Source organism: Chelonoidis abingdonii, chromosome 5 (genome assembly GCF_003597395.2).
Source record: "Chelonoidis abingdonii isolate Lonesome George chromosome 5, CheloAbing_2.0, whole genome shotgun sequence".
NCBI classification, from domain to species: Eukaryota; Metazoa; Chordata; order Testudines; family Testudinidae; genus Chelonoidis; species Chelonoidis abingdonii.
The window spans coordinates 139258833-139274658 of NC_133773.1; the positions used below are offsets into that span (position 1 = coordinate 139258833).

General features: G+C 46.9%; 2 protein-coding genes across 2 annotated transcripts; one reads left to right on the top strand and one right to left on the bottom strand.

Annotated features, from left to right (window-relative positions):
• Positions 1-630: 630 nt before the first annotated feature.
• Positions 631-3424, top strand: MRPS26 (mitochondrial ribosomal protein S26). The gene is made up of 3 exons (XM_032803076.2): positions 631-799; positions 2123-2246; positions 3039-3424. The coding sequence occupies exons 1-3, from the start codon at positions 735-737 to the stop codon at positions 3168-3170; spliced, it is 321 nt and encodes a 106-aa protein (XP_032658967.1). The 5' UTR covers positions 631-734; the 3' UTR covers positions 3171-3424.
• Positions 3425-8459: 5035 nt separating this feature from the next.
• Positions 8460-13568, bottom strand: LOC116838074 (neurophysin 1-like). The gene is given in 4 exon segments (XM_032803070.2): positions 8460-8670; positions 9532-9736; positions 13319-13447; positions 13449-13568. Coding segments are annotated over 4 exon segments (504 nt in total). The 3' UTR covers positions 8460-8620.
• Positions 13569-15826: the final 2258 nt, after the last annotated feature.

Consider the following 15826-nt stretch of genomic DNA (forward strand, 5'->3'; position numbering starts at 1 on the left):
TATAAAAAAGTATTTTTAGTTTAGGGGGGGGGTTTCACTCAGAGGCTTGCTGTGTGGAAGGGGTCACCAGTACAAAAGTTTGAGAACCACTGACCTACCCTGCATGGGGCTGGGGAGCCAGAGTAATCTCCTAACATGCCCATTCTTCCCTCTGCCCATACCCAGGGAGCAATGAGATTGTAGGTCCAGACCAGCAGTGTGTATATGTGTGTGTTCGTTCATCACTCCCCAGAACTACTACTTCGGGTCCTGGAGAGGAGTCGAGATGTACGATAGGGTTGGGTGTGATGACTTCTATTGTAGAAACGAGTGGGCGGGCATGTGTACAGGGCTGGCCTGTAGGCTGCCTTGCTGAAAAGACCCTTGTAAACCTTAGCAGGAGTGTGAGAGGAAAAAAGCCTTCTACGTGTTCAGAATTCCAGGTTTTAAAGACACCCCAACCCCACTCCAACATTTGGAAATGGCACTGTCAGGTGACTGTCTGGAAGTCATCAATTCAAGCCTTCTAGTGGTGTCATGGCCCAGTGACAGGTGAAGGCCACTAGCTGGTAAAAGACCTGCTTTAGAATCCATCTCTCAGGACAGAAGCTTTGGTAATTCCACTAAAAGCCATGTTGATGTGACTGTGCCATGCTTAGGGCCTTTCTCTCCTCTGTCCCAGGGCGGAGTTCAAGCAAGAAGTATTGCGGAAGAAGCATCAGGAGCGCCTTGATAAAGAGAGTGGGGAGGAGGCGATGGAGGAGCACCGGAAGCTGATGGCATGGAACAATGCTGAGAACGAGCGGCTGCAGAAAAAACGGTGAGAAATGGCCCTCAGGCCTGCTGTAGGAAGGGCTTGGAGTGCTGCTTCAGTGCGATGAAACCATTTGAGATGCCAGAGGTATGCAGGGAGGCTGTGATCCCACCCCCGAAAGGGTCTTAGGAGCCTTCTCTGGTCTGTGATTCAGAGAGCATGTGGATTCACAGATTCTTAGATGTTGGTCTCTTCTGGCCTTGAAGTGTGATCATCTAGTCTGACCTCCTGTATAGCATAGGCCATAGAACTTCCCCAGAATAACTCCTACAGCAGATCTTTTAGAAAAATACCTTTGATTTAAAAATTGTCGATGATGGAGATTGTCCACCACAATCGTTGGTAAGTTGTTCCAATGGTTAATTACCCTTACAGTGAAAAGTGTGTGCCTTATTTCTAGTCTGAATTTGTCTAGCTTCAACTTCCAGTCATTGGATCGTGTAAACACTTTTCTCTGCAAGACTGAAGTGCCCTTTATTAAATATATGTTCCCCATGTACATGCTTATAGTCGGTAATCAAGTCACAGGCTTGCTAAACTGATTGTTTCTTGAAAAGATGACTTCTGAGGTGGGCTAATGGCTTCTGGAGCCTTCTACCTCTAGCTTAAATCCAGCCCAGGCCACTGTACTAAGAGGTATTACTAGCTTCTGGCAGTTCAGCCCTCTATACAAAATGGGTTTGGTGTCAGAACACTTGCTAGCCAGACAAATGTCCTTCTTGCAACACCAGCACAGCTGGCAATAAATGGCTCCTTTAATGGCTGGATCATAGAGACTGAACTGTATCCTCCCCTTTTTTTATTATGGATGGGATTTTGATTACATTTGAGGACACTTTTAAATAGGAGCTCGAAACCTTTATTTTGTTGTAATCTCATTGAAATGGCAAAAACCAAACCAGAGATTATAAACTCTCAGCATGATCTGAATTTTTCATGTGACTTGATGAAAAAAGAATTGATATGGAGATTATGAATGTAAAAATCACCCCTTTTGGTGACTTTTTTTTTCTTTCACTGAATTCTCTTTTCTTTTGTACCCTTGTTGCATTAGTTATGCTAGGTATGTATGAGGAGAATTGTCATTGTTGTTGCCCAAGCTATCCCTGTTCTGTGAATAGCTAGGACTTCAGGCCCCGTATCTGTCATGCTGAACTTTTCACCACCCCATCACCTACTGCTAGGCCTCCTAGCACCTTGCTTCACCATCCTCGTCTGACAGGTTTCACTTGAACATTAAATGTTGCCCTGCAAGGCTGCTGCGCTGTGCCTCCCGCTGTCCTGAGGAGGGCTCACCAGTATCCCATTTCTCTTGTGGTCATGTGACAGGGAGAAGCGACTTAGAAGAGAGGAGGAAGAATTGCAGGACCGTAAGTTACAAGGAGCCCTCAACCATGCCAGGTTAATGGAGGATTTTCTTAAGCAGAAGGAGAGAGAGGTCCTACAGTTGCAGGTATGGAAGGCTTGAGTTTGAGGGCAGTGATCACTGTGTTCGGTGACTTTGTGAACCCCTCAAATTGTAACCTGTCACCCGCTGTTCTGTTTGGTACCCATGGGTTGGGAGTTCTGTGGAGGCACCAGGCTCACACCCTGGATAGGGGCAAAGGGACTTTCATTGCTCTGTGGCAAACTCCTGCCTTCCCAGCTGCCTCAAGAAGTAGCCTTGATGATCTTGGAGTGCAATAAGGATGTCCTGCCTGAGAGCTTTGAGAGCAAGTTGGGGAATAAATTTGGGTGGGAGATGGGGATCCATGTGTTTCCAGGGTTTCCTCGATAAGAGTATTACAGTGCCAAGCTCTCCTTTGCTTCTGATAAGTCCTGAGCCCCTCTTGAGATGTAATGAGAATCTTTATTGCAGTCTCCAGGCTTTGTCTTCCTGAATGAGGGCTGAGAACCTCAGAGCTGCTGGAAGAGCCACTCCAGGCCCCATAAACACAAGTTACAGAAGCAGTTGCCCTGTGGGGTACTAACTGTGCATGCTCCATTGCGTTTGAATTGAGACTGGAGTTTGGGTGAGAAGCTAAAGGAGAATTTCTAGAGTGCTCATCCCTCTCCAGTTTGTGCCTGTTTCGTCAGCTCCACCCTGGCATCAGATCAGGGCAAATGGAGCATGTCAGAGTGCAGAGCCCTGACCCCTCTGTCCTGAAACATAGTCTCATTTCGTGTTCTGTGTCTAATCACCTGCCTCAGTGGGCACAAATGCTGCACGCACTGAGAGTTGGCTTCCACCTTTCATTTATTTTAGGAGGAAACCAGAAATTTCATCACCCCTGAAAACCTGGACAAACGAATTGAAGAGTGCCTGGATAATCCTTGCAACTACAACTTTGCCATCGATAAAGAAGGACGCATCGTTAAGCGGAGCGTGCCATCCTAAAGGCTCTCTCTTGATCGGGACAGTTCAGATGGGAGACTTTCCCATGGCTTCCATCCAGATGCAGTGCTCAGGGCAGGAGCATGAGGAAAGGCGAACATGCATATAAGTCGACTGTGGAATTTCATTTAGACAAGCAGCCCTCTGGTGCCAGTCACAATTCCTGCCTTGAAAGGCTGTCATCTGCTTCATAACTCATGTCCCTTTGCTTTGGGACGAATTGCTGTTGTCTCTGAAATAAAGGAACCTGTTTTGTACAGTGTTGTAGCTCTTAATTTCTTAGGCACAGTAGTTCAGAAGTATTAGCTGAATATATCTATCTGTGAGCTTATATAGCTTCCGTCACGACAGTGTCTGAGTACCCAGTCAAGCCTCTGCCAGTTCAGGATTATCCCCTGCAAAATATTCCAAGGATTTGGGCTCCAATAGGTTTATTCCATCACTGGATGCTTAGTCATGGGACTTCTATCACTTTCCTAATCTGTTTTCTAAATGTTCCAACCTAATTTCCTTCTTTAGCAGTGTTACTGACCTAATGGATGGGGGGAAACTGTAGATGTGATACCTCTTGATTTTAGTCAGGCTTTTGAGACAGTCTTGTGTGACATTCTCATAAGCAAACTAGGGAAATGTGGTGTTGATGAAATTTACTATGAGGTGATTGCATAACTGGTTGAAAGACTCACTCAAAGAGCAGATTTCAATAGTTAGCTGTCAAACTGGGAGGACTTACCTAGTGGGGTCCTGCAGGAGTCTGGCTTGGCTCCGGCACTATTCAATATTTTCATTCATGACTTGGATAATGGAGTGGAGAGGATGCTTATAAAATTCGTGGATGATGCCAAGACCAAGGGTTTCAAGCACTTGGAAGGACAAGATTAAAATTCAAAATGACCTTGATATATGGGAGAATTGGTCTGAAATCAACAAGATAAAATTCAGCAAAGACAAGTGTAAAGTATTGCACTTGGGAAGGAAAAATCAAATGCACAATTATAAAATGGAGAATAACAATAGATGATAGTTCTACAGAAAAGGATGTGGAGGGGTTATAGTTGACCACAAAATGAATGAGAGTCAACAATGTGATGCAGTTGCAAAAAAGGCTAAGATAATTCTGGAGTGTCTTAATAGGAGTTTTGAATGTAACACACAGGAAGTAATTACCCTGATCTTTGTGGCACTGGTGAGGCCTTAGCTGGAGTACTGTGTTCAGTTTTGGGTACCACACTTCAAGAAAGATTTGGACAAACTGGAGAGAGAAGACTGAGGGGGGACCTTCAAATATGTTAAGGGCAGTTATAAAGAGGATAGTCTATTTTTCTCCATGTCCGCTGAAAATAGGACAAGTAGTAATTAGCTTCATCTACAGCAAAGGAGATTTAGGTTACATATTAGGAAAAACTTTCTAACTATGAGGATAGTTAAGTACTGGAACAGTCTTCCACAGGAGATTGTGGAATCCGCATTGGAGATTTTTAAGAGGAGGTTGGACAAACACCTGGCAGGGATGGTTTTGGTTTACTTGGTCCTGCCTCGGCACAGGAGGCTGGACTAGAGGAGCTCTTTATGGCCCTTCCAGTGCTACATTTCCGTGATTCCTTGGGGAAAACTGCTCTGTAGCCAAAAGATCTTGCTGTCTGGAGATCTGTTACTGATTTACAGTATAAATTCTTTTTGGTTAATTTATTTCTATTTTCATAGTGCTACTTCCTCTGATTACCCCTTAACTAACCCTTCTTCTAGACAGAAATCTTTATTAAACTTCAGTTAAGGTTGAGAGCACTTATCTGCAAATTAAGGTTGGGGGAAAAAAATCTTTACAAGAAGTTTTGTAGTATTAAAAACATGAGGAAAAAAGATTTAAAAACCAAGGCAATTCAGAGTTAAGGTCAAAGCTTTTAAAAGAAATCCTCAGGTTTAAAACCATGGAAACACTCAGTTGAGACATACAAGCTCTCTTTACTGTGCCCTTGTAATGAGATTGAACTTGATGCATACACTGAGTTACCACTTGTTCTCACCCTAGATCTTTCTGATATTTGCTTGCCGGCAGCCATCCTTCATATTCTGTTGATTGTTTCCACTAGATGGTGTTGGGATTTGTAAGTACTGAATCTTGCTTTGCTCACGTTTCTAATCGCTGGTGGCTGTGTCATGGTCTGGTTCAGTTCTCATATGGATTTGTCCTTCTGGTTTTGGTGTCACCGACAAACTTGATCATGGCTGAATTTGCTTTCTTGATTCAGGGAAATATGTTTGTCTGTGAGGTGCACAGAGTACATCACTGGTGATCTCTAAATCCTTTAGGTCATGGATTCTCTATGTGGGGTTCATGAGCACATATAATAGGACCACTGTATCCCGTGTTGTTAAATGGGAGAGAGTCCTGACTGGATGAGGGAAGGATCTCGGAGGTCCCAATATGGAAAAGGCTGGGAACCCTACTTTAGATCATGAATGAAACTTAGGAGTCTCATTACTGCCCCCTGTAGCACTCCATGTGGTTTGCTCCTCATATTCAGAGTTTGGACTCTGCCATTCACTACTCTGTTTTTCCTGTTCAGTGATAGATTGTTAATGTGGAGGTTTTATTGAGCCAGCATTTCTCCCAAACATCATGGTCTCATTATTATTGGGGCACTCCATCCCCCACCTGCCATGAAGTCCCCAATCAAAACCCTTCCTTTCAAATTGCATGGTAGAATCTTTCTGTACCACACGAATGACTGGGAAGATGTAGATTTCAATCAGTATTTGACAAATAGTGGTAGCATTTAATTTTAATGCATTTTCTTTAGGTTTTAATATAGTAACATTTTAATATTACATGTTTTAATCTGTACATCAAATAAATTGGATAATTTAAAAGTCAAGACAAAACATTGACACTATCAAAGCAAAAGTTCAGCAATTCGGTTTGTAGAAATTTGTGTGTCTCTTTCAAACCAAAATGGTTTTTTTTTAAATGTTGGCGCTTCTTGCAGAATGGAGATTCTGGTTCCTGACCTGTTCTAGTGTTTGTTGTGACAATTACTGACTGAGTTGTTCAGAGAGCTGTGAATGACCAAGGTTCTGTTCTGATTGAAGGGGCCTCCTTTGGGCTTCCAATGTTCTGCCTCATTTAAACTCTTCTGTCCCCTCACTGGCATCTTTTAACACATGACAGAGTTCAAAAAGAACTAGCCCAGCGGGTCTCAAACTTCATTGCACCACAACCCCCTTCTGACAACAAAGATTACTACACAGCCCCAGGAGGGGGGACCCAAGCCTCAGCCCACCTGATTCTCACTGCCCTGGGCGGGGAAGGGCTCAAAGCTGAAATCCAAGGGCTTCAGCCCCAGCCAGCGGGCCTATAACCTGAGCCCCGACACTCAGGGCTGAATCCCTTTGGCTTTGGCCCCAGGCAGTGGGGCTCAGGCTTCAGCCCCGAGCCCCAGTAAGTCTAACGCCAGCCCTGGCAACCCCATTAAAAGGGGGTCGCAACCCACTTTGGGGTCCTGACCCACAGTTTGAGAACCGCTGAACTAGATAAATTCCTGGAGGATGGGTTCATCAGTGGCTATTAGCCAGGGTGGGCAGGGATGGTGTCCCCAGCCTCTGTTTGCCAGAAGCTGGGAATGGGCAACAGGGAATGGATCACTTGATAATTACCTGTTCTGTTCATTCCCTCTGGGACACCTGGCACTGGCTACTGTTGGTAGACAGGATACTGGGCTAGATGGACCTTTGGTCCAGCCTGGTATGGCCGTTCTTATTACCTAGTGAACTATCCACCCAGCAGGTTGAGAAGAGGACTTTGCTTTTCAGTGCATATGCTGCCATTAGGTGCTTAGAAATTCTTTGTAGTTATATTTCCTCTGATCACCCTTTAACAGCAGCGCAACATTGTCCTCTTTTTCTCTTCTCTCCTTTCTAGCATTACCTCCTCAGTCTCACATCCATCCTTTTGGGATCGCACATACAGCATCTGGGTGGCAGGGCAATTGCTCTGATCACACATACAGTTCCCCACACTTCATTCCTAGTATGGCTTTCCAGGTCCTCAGCATGCATTGACTCTCCTTTTTCAGAGAACCTCCCTCAGGTGCTGGGTAAAACTGTGACCCAGGGACCTCCTGATGCCAACTGGCAGAGGGCACAGGAGGTGCCTACAGGCTCTCAGGGATCCCCTGGGACAGGTATATACACGTTAGTACACCAAAGGGTGGTACATAAGGTGGCTATCAAAAGCCAGCAGCCCACTAGTCATTGTAATCATTGCAGAATGTATATATGGATAATATTTAAGGAGTTATGTATCTATACTAACAATTATGTTCTTAAAGGCTACGAGTTAAGACAGGTCCCCAAGCAGGAGGTGCTTACCGCTCTCTCTCTGGTCCTGTGGGTATTGCATATTGTATGCTGTGTAATGGGTGCCTAGTTGCACACTGAACCAAATGCTAATCCAGAGATTGTGCAGTCAAGAAGAAAGGCATACATGAAAAAACAACCAGCAGGGGGCATCCAGTTTACAAGTAAGGCCAGTGGCTTGTGGGGATATAACCGGGGGTGCCGAGATGCGCCCTGGATCCTTTCACCGAGGAGGTAAGCTGACACCGTGTTGCATCTGATGAAAGAGGGATCTCAGCCAGGCCTGGCTGTAAAGCACTGGTGAGTAATACTGCATTAGACAGGAGATTATCTTGCTACTTAAGTCTAGGGTCTAAAATGCATGTTGGAATTTTATTTGAAATGTAGCCATTTGTTTCCAGTGCTGCTTCCTGCTATCACTGGAATCTCTGCACTTGCTAACTACACTTTTGCTTGTTTTCTCTAAACATATCTCAGCGCTGTGTGTGTCCAATGGAGCATTGATCTGAGGTAGAGCTAGGGTGCTTTGGGAGCAGTGGCTCTGAACACAGCAAGCGTCCAGTGACCATGGGCGGGATACTCCATGGATACAGGTCTTGGGGGGTGGCGTGTTGCAGTAGGGCCTGTGTAGGCCTGGAGGGGAGTGTTTGTTACCAGAGGTGTCAGGGAGCTGACCCCAGGCAGGCACAGACAAGGCTCCCTCATGCTAAGGGCAGGTGGTAGCGAGGTGCCTCCCAATCCTGGGACCACTGGAAAGCATCACAAAAATCCCCTTCCTGGTCCTTAACTGCCTGTTTAGGTAAATCGCCTACATTCCTCTCCTCCCTCATCCAGGTTCTACCAAGAAGCAGCATCTCCTGTCCAGAGGGGGGATGTGATTCTCAGCTAAGCAGAAGCTGTTGAGTTTGTTACAAAGCCAAGGGAGAAATATCAGGAATTTTTAGTACAAGTTTTATTTCTAGCGGGGGATGTCATTTAAATGACTGCCAGGATTCTGCACATGACTGCAGCACAGCCAGGATTCATGCATCCTACTGGACTGCACAGTTTCGTAGATGGCAAATCCTGTGGCTTCATCCCTCCTGTGTAGCGGGTGCTCAGGAAAACAGTGATTCTTCGTCACAGGCCGAGTCCACCATGCAGCCCTCTGAAGAGAAACAAAAGCACGTAAACGGAAACTGCGCATGAACTTGGCCATGGGAGTTACGTATGGCTCTGCTAGATAAAACCTTGGGCTAGTTCCTCAGTGATGTAAATGCGTGTAGCTCTGTCGAAGACAATGGTACTATATCAAGACACATGCCTGAGGGTCTGGCCTAGGATGTGTAGGCGGTGCCTTTCCTGCCAAGGGAGAGGTATTATACACTATTCCTGCTGGGTGAATTTCACCTCTGTGCCTGGGGTTTGGCCTGATGTGATACTGGTTCCAACTTTGCCTGCGGCACTGAAGGCAATGACCAGGCCAATTGAGACTTTTCTCCTCTGGAAAAGGAGGAAACTGCTGGACTGCCACCAATATTAACTTTCCCACTTCTTCTCTGTCCACAAATACTATGGCCTGAGCAGTAGCTAATGACCCATGGCCTTTGCAGAACTCTTGCCACTTGTGCATGCGCCAGCACTGAAGTAATGGTGCCACTGCGCTTTGTCCAAAGATCTCCAAGTGCTTCCAAACGTCAGTGAATGTAGCTCTGAGGCTGAAAGTATAATGGTCCCTGATACTGATGCGGAAACTGAGGCACAAAGTGGTTAAGCAACTGGCCCAGGGTCCTTCGGGGAGTCTGTAGCAGAGGCAGGGGTAAAGCTCATATCTACTAAGCGCCTCCTCTATCCCCCTCCCCCATCTCTTAATCACAAGGCCCTTCTTCCCTTTGTTAAAAGTGCCTGGGACCATTGAGAATAGACATGAACTGTTACTTTAACAGCCGTAAATTGCAGGGGTGGGAGGGATTGTGCTAGTTCATATGGAGCTATGGTTAAAGTTGAAGCTAAACAAGTGCTCTCTCACCGTTGTTACAGCAGATCCCAGGAGCTGCGCAGGTCCCACCATTGGGCCCGCATGGCTTCCTGCCAGACTCGCAGGGTGTCGGCAGGTAATTCTCTTCCTGACATCGCAGGGTTTCGGAGGTACCGAAGTAGCAACCCATCTCCGCTCCACAGCAGATGCTAGGGCCAAAGCAGTGGCCTTTGTTCCTAGGCCCACAGGGGATGCACTGGTGGGAGAGAGAAACCCAAAGGCTGGTTAACAGGGAAAACAGCATCCCTTGTTGCTTGGATTCTGTTGGAAAGACTGCCACTGCGCTCAGTGCATTGAGTGCTTAGGATGGTGTCTTTCTGCCATCATGTGCCAACATTTAACGAGCTCAGGCCTAGCGCTTCAGTTCTAGTTTTTCAACTAGTATTAGAAACCTGACTAGGAAGCAAAATGTTCTCATGGGATCTCTCTGTAGAACTGGATGGGGTGAGGAATGATATGTTCTCTGGAGGGGTCAGAACCCCAACCACGCTCCCCTGGGCTCACATCCCAGAAAGTGAAACTGACGAGAAAATAAGGATCAGCACTCCAAACTGACATTGACCGGTGGGGGTGTCATGATTCTGGTTCGGTGGTATGGTGCGTGAGAGGGTGGGGGAGGGGGAAGAAAACACCTGAGAATGAGAGAGAGAGGATCATTTTGTTTTGTGATTGTTAAATAATTGACAGGGTTAGTTGCCAGCCCAGGGAGGAAATTGTTTGGAAACGTTATGTGTTAGACAGTGCCCCTTTAATAAACAGGGGAAACCATCCTGAACAAATCAGGGTGAACTAATCCAGGATGTAACTCCACTGACCACAGTAGCGTTTGATACGTTGCCTATGACTCCTATTTAGAGAACTCCACTACGCTTGCTGGGCTGGGTCTTTTAGTGTATTCTGCTGTGTATTTCTTTTATTAAGCACCGTGTTTAGTTGTGCTAACAGCTTTCCTGGGCTCCGGCTAGATCATGCTTTTTATGTGAAAGTCCCCAAGTTTTTCCTGAAGATCAATGACCCAAGGCGGGCAGTGGAGCAGCTATTGCGATGGGTTCTACAAAACACTGGTTCCTTTGTGTATCAGTTCAGGGTTAAATCTCCTGGCAGCCCTTGCCAATGCACTTGAAAGCAGCCAGATCCCATCATTTGAATTCGGAGTTCATTGGCTAGGAAAAGGGATGCTTTGAAGGACGGTGCAAAATTCAGGCCACGTGAACAAATACAGACCTAACCCCCACCCCCAGACTTTGCTTTTAGTTGGGCCCTCCCAGCCTCACACACGGCTCAACAGAGAGCAGAACTTCGTCTTATCATTTTAATATATCAGTAACCATTGGATATCTTTCTCAACTCTAACTGGCGCAAATGTATTCCCTCCTCACCCAAATTGTGGCCCTAACTGGCATCTCTTGTGCAGTGGCCTCCTGCTGGAGGGAAATATTGCTCCAGAACCATTTGCTTAAATGGGGTTACAGGGAGTGTGACTGGATTTGTTCCCTTTGCCCCTCTGTTCCCCACTGTAGCTGATGCTGGGGATATCATTTCCTCTCATGTGTACAGGATACACATTACATCTGTACAGACTGACTCAGAGGATGATCAGGAAAATGTTCCTCCTAAGCAAAATAGCTCTTGACATTGTGGCATAGGCCTGGAAAGGCTGCAGGCTTTTTCTCCCACAGTCCCTACTGTGCCTGTGGACAGGGAGCAGGAGGAACATGTAGCAGAGCACTGAAAACTCATCTCAGCTAGCGACTGCCCATTATGTTGCCCACACTGCTCTTCTCCCAAAGGCAGCACTCGGTAACTGGCCATCAGTGATTTGACTGATGCTGCGGCCGGCTGCTGGGCTATCAGGGCCTGCTGCTGGGCTATCACAGCTGTTTCTTGGCTGGCCATTTCCCGCTGGATGCATTCCTGACACGCCATGCAGACTACTTGCCTGCATCCTGGCGGTATTTTCCTCTGTGTTTCAGCACAAGACTATTAGTATGTGCTCTCGGACCCCTCAAGGCTTCTTGCTCCAGGCTCATCCTGCTGCCACTGCCCTAATCCAGTTTTTGTCCCCTCTGCATCTGAGTCAGGCAGATTCTTCCTTCTCTTTCAAGCTGCGTGGGCACCCACAAGGGGTTGCTGAGAGCACAGGAGAGAATCTTCTCTGCTGTTAGTCTGGTGCCTGGCATCACAGTGCCCGCTCCCCGCCGGCCCACAGCAACTGGAGCACAACTGCAGGGAAAGTCCTGCTCAGCCCATGCTCAGTCATTCTGTGGGGATGGGTCATCCACAGGCCAGTCACCTGTAGCACCTGTGGGGGGCTGGCACATGCTCAGTGCAGATGGAATCTTCAGAGAATTTATCTGCCAAACTCTAACACATCTCTGTTAAGTACAGAGGCTTGTAACATGGCCAAATTTGAGTGGTTTATTCCACAGGGCTGGCAAAAGGTGCATGCCTAGTACCAGGGCGACCCCACTCCCAAATTTCAGGTCCCGTCACCAAAGAATGGGGATGCTAGAGCGCCTCACCAATACAGATGTAAGAATTTTTTTTAACATGGGCAAAACAATGAATGGTCCCCACATCTCATTCTTGGAAGTGGCCAAGATATTTTAGCTGACCTTTCCAAAGAAAATTCAGGCTGAGGCAGATACCCAGCATGGTACATTTCAAACCAAGCAGTTGAAGTTTGGCAACGTTATAAGCAACTGAAAACACAGTCCTAAAGGGGGAAGTATTGGACAACCTTCAAAATCGATGCTGCTCCCAGTCCTGCCTATAAGGCAATCTGATATAGACATCCAGTTGTAACAGTATTTACAATTCATCACCAAACTAGACTTCTGATGGCCTCAATACAACTGGGCTGATAATTGTAGCGCAATAGTGCCTGGAGAACCTGATTGAAATGGGACCCGATTGGGCCGGGTGCTGTACACACACACAGTAAAGCCAGTGTCTGTCCCAGAGGCTTTACGCTTTAAAGAGACAAGACAGCTAAAGGAAAGATTATTATCCCCAGTGTACAGACAGCGAACTAAGGCACAGAGAGATTAAAAGACTTGCCCAAGATCACACAAGGTGTCTGTAGCAGAGCTGGGGATCGAATCCAGACCACCTGCCTCCCTCTCAGTCTCCATCCAATGCTTTAATCACAAGACCAAGGCTGAAAAGTCTGGCTGCTTACCACTCATCTGCAAAGGGGCTCGGCTGTGTTCCATTATTTTTCAAACATACTTTCAGCGTTAGCTGCGAAGATAGTATATTGGCTAAAGAGGCTGAATGAGGTCCTGACCATCACAAGATGCACTTCTCTACTGCCCAGGAGTTTGGCATACACTATAGTCTATGCTTTCCTGATTGGCTGAACACTGAACACAGAGTCAGTTGGCATGGGGAATAGGAGATGGGAAGAAAAAGAGGGACTTGGTAATGAATATTCGTTAATGCTTGTTCAAAGCTTTACAAAATTCACACCACAGCTGTGTGAAGGGCGTCGGTGAGGCACACTCTAGCTGCTTGTGGTATTGATCAGGGTATCAAAACATACACGTGTCTAGTTGCTAGGGTTTAGACAGCTACCATCGCAGCTGGCACAGCTCAGTCCCTTGCCAGCAATCTCCCCTGTCGCGCCCTGGACATGATCCTTTTGGGTGGGAGGTGAGAGCTTTGGCGCAGGATCAGGGCAGCTTGGGACTGTCACGCTAACAGGCTGTCAATGTGGTGTCTTTACCCACCCCTAAGTTCGCTGTAACAGCTTGTCAGTAAGGAATGCATCACGTACCTTTCTGACATCTAAGTCCAGGACCGATCGCTTTCCTCCAATGGGGCAGTTCTGGATGTAACAGGCCGAGGAGAGAGCCAGGAACCACAAGACGCAGATGGTGAGAGTGTTCTGAGACATGGTGGCTGCTTGCTGACCCTGCTTCGCTCTTGAGTGGGCTCAGGAAAGCCCTCCAGGTTTTGTCTCGGCTTCTCCCGGGGTGCCTGTATATATAGCGCTGGCTGCAGCTACTTAGACATGCCACCATCATCGTCATTCATTTCCCTTAAAAAATACAAGGCATTGCTTTTCATACCAACTAGCACTGTTAATAATCCAGGGTCGAGGATGTGAGGTCAGCGAAGAAGGAATCATTTGCTCCTTGGCACTTATTCCAAACATGGCGAGACATGAGTTGATGTCTACAAGTTTCCTTTAATTGGCACAGTCAGTTGGGGCTGCTGGGGATCAGCGAGCAGAGTTGGCATGGCCGTCACTTTCCCTTTAGATCCCAGGACGGGGCAGTTCCCTGCTTTGCTCCTGGCAGAAGAATATTTTTGAACAGTTACATTTCCTCACACACCTTTCAGCCCAAGAGGCGCCTAAAGCAGTGCACAAATATACACAGGCAGCACTTTGGCCACCTCTGGGGTGGAACGCAGCAGCTGCTTGACAGCCCCCAGCAACATCATGGGAGCGTAAGTGGCTACCTGTGATGTAGCCTGTGGCTTTACACCTCCCCTTTAGCTGACAGCACCTCCCAACCTCATTCAGTACCCTCAGGGGTACAGTGCCACCCCCTGAAACACCAGTGCCACTTCCTGCAGCACCTGTGCACTCCTTGGCTGGCTTCCTCTCAACAGTTAGATGGAGGGTTGCCAGGATCACAGGGGTGTGGAGGACTATGAGAGATACAGCAGTTTGCTGCAATATTCCAGGCAAACCTCATTGCATTACGTTAAATGTTACTGGGTTAAGTACCTTGGGCGTTCATTGAGGTAAAACCACAAATGGTTATGTACTATTGTGGGATTATATGCAACAGCTCTATGCAGGGAGACTTGCCTAATATAAACCCTGGGAAGGGTTATAAACTTCAAAAGTGTATTTGAAACAATGTGTCGGACAAGAAAGACCTGTTAAAGTGGGGTTTCCGGGAAGTCTCTAGGGGGCAGGGTGTGCAAATGTAAACTCCTCCGCCAAGGCAAGAACTCAGCCTTCGGAAGCTTCACCCTGAGGAGAGGACTTTTGGCAGCTGATCACGTGTTACATGAGGACAAGGTCAGAGGCCCAAACTGTATAAAGGAAAGAATTAACAAGTCATGGGTGCTCTTGTGCTGAGCAAAAGGTGTCATGACTGTGTAACCCCAGAGAAACCCTGTGAGGGACTGACACTGCGAGAGTCCCTGTTGGAGTAGGGGTGATCTCTGGTAAGTGTAGCTGTGTAGGTTCTTTTGTTGTTTTTAGGATGTTTTCTCTTGAATACTTTCACCTTAAGAATAAATGTGGTTGCACAAGAAAAGCTGTGTGGTATCTTAGAACTGGTCATAGCCTCTGAAAAGGATGCAGAGGAGGCCTGCTTAGGCAGTCTGATTTGCTGGAGCATTCACAGTGTGGGCAGGGAGCTGTGCAGCCTGGAAAAACCCTGCTCAGGAGGGTGAGAGAGAGAGATACAGGTCTCTACCCAGGAGGAGTGACAGCTCAGGAACCTATGCCCTTGCTAGACCCTGGAGAGGGAATACAGGTGTAGTTGCCCTGAAGATGATAAGGTTATTGGATTGAAATTCCTTCATGCCCACCAAAAGGGAGGCCAACTTACACAACCGTATGCACAACTTCTGAATGATCCTGCAGCCTGGAAACTCCAGTTGTCCTGCAGGGTGAATTCCTTGGGGTAACATTGAGTTCCTGTTGCAAAGGCACTTTTTTCCTGTCAGCCTTCAGCACTATAGGGTCTTGGACACCAGGCACATGGCCAGGTTAATGCCATCAGAAGAGCAGCCACAATTTAGAAGAACAAACAAACCATTGTGGATTAACCTATGTTCCACCAGATCTATTGCCTCTGGTCCAGATCACTGGCTCCAGTGCATTGCAAACTGGGACTAGCAGCTAAACAGACAGGAAGGGTCTGTTTCTTTCCTTCAGAACAGTTTTCCTCTTTTTTAAGTGAAAAAACCCAATGTTTCTGGGTTACAGGCCTGCAGAGCTATCTGAGTAAGTGGCAGAGCCAGTATGAGCAAACTGACCCAGCCACCAAGAAGGAAAAATGGCTTCTGAACAATTCTGGCAGAAAATACAAAGGCAGTGAAAGCTACTCATGGAGAGTCACTCTGAGCGGGGCTGAGCATAGTTTTTCCTGCTCTTCCTAAACAGCGGATCTGGTCAATTGCAGAAATGGGCTATATATCCAAAAGAGCTAACCCTGGGTCAATATCAGTGTAGCCACTTAAGCCAGAATGCCACTGTCGCATGAGTAATGTCTGACTGAAAGGAAGAGAAAGTACCATCCAGGGGTTAGGTATTAGT

Coding starts and splice junctions, on each gene's coding strand:
- MRPS26 (XM_032803076.2), top strand. CDS start 735: ATGGAGGAGCACCGGAAGCTGATGGCATGGAACAATGCTGAGAACGAG. Junction 800..2,122: donor GAGCGGCTGCAGAAAAAACG/GTGAGAAATGGC, acceptor GTCATGTGACAG/GGAGAAGCGACTTAGAAGAG. Junction 2,247..3,038: donor GAGAGGTCCTACAGTTGCAG/GTATGGAAGGCT, acceptor CATTTATTTTAG/GAGGAAACCAGAAATTTCAT.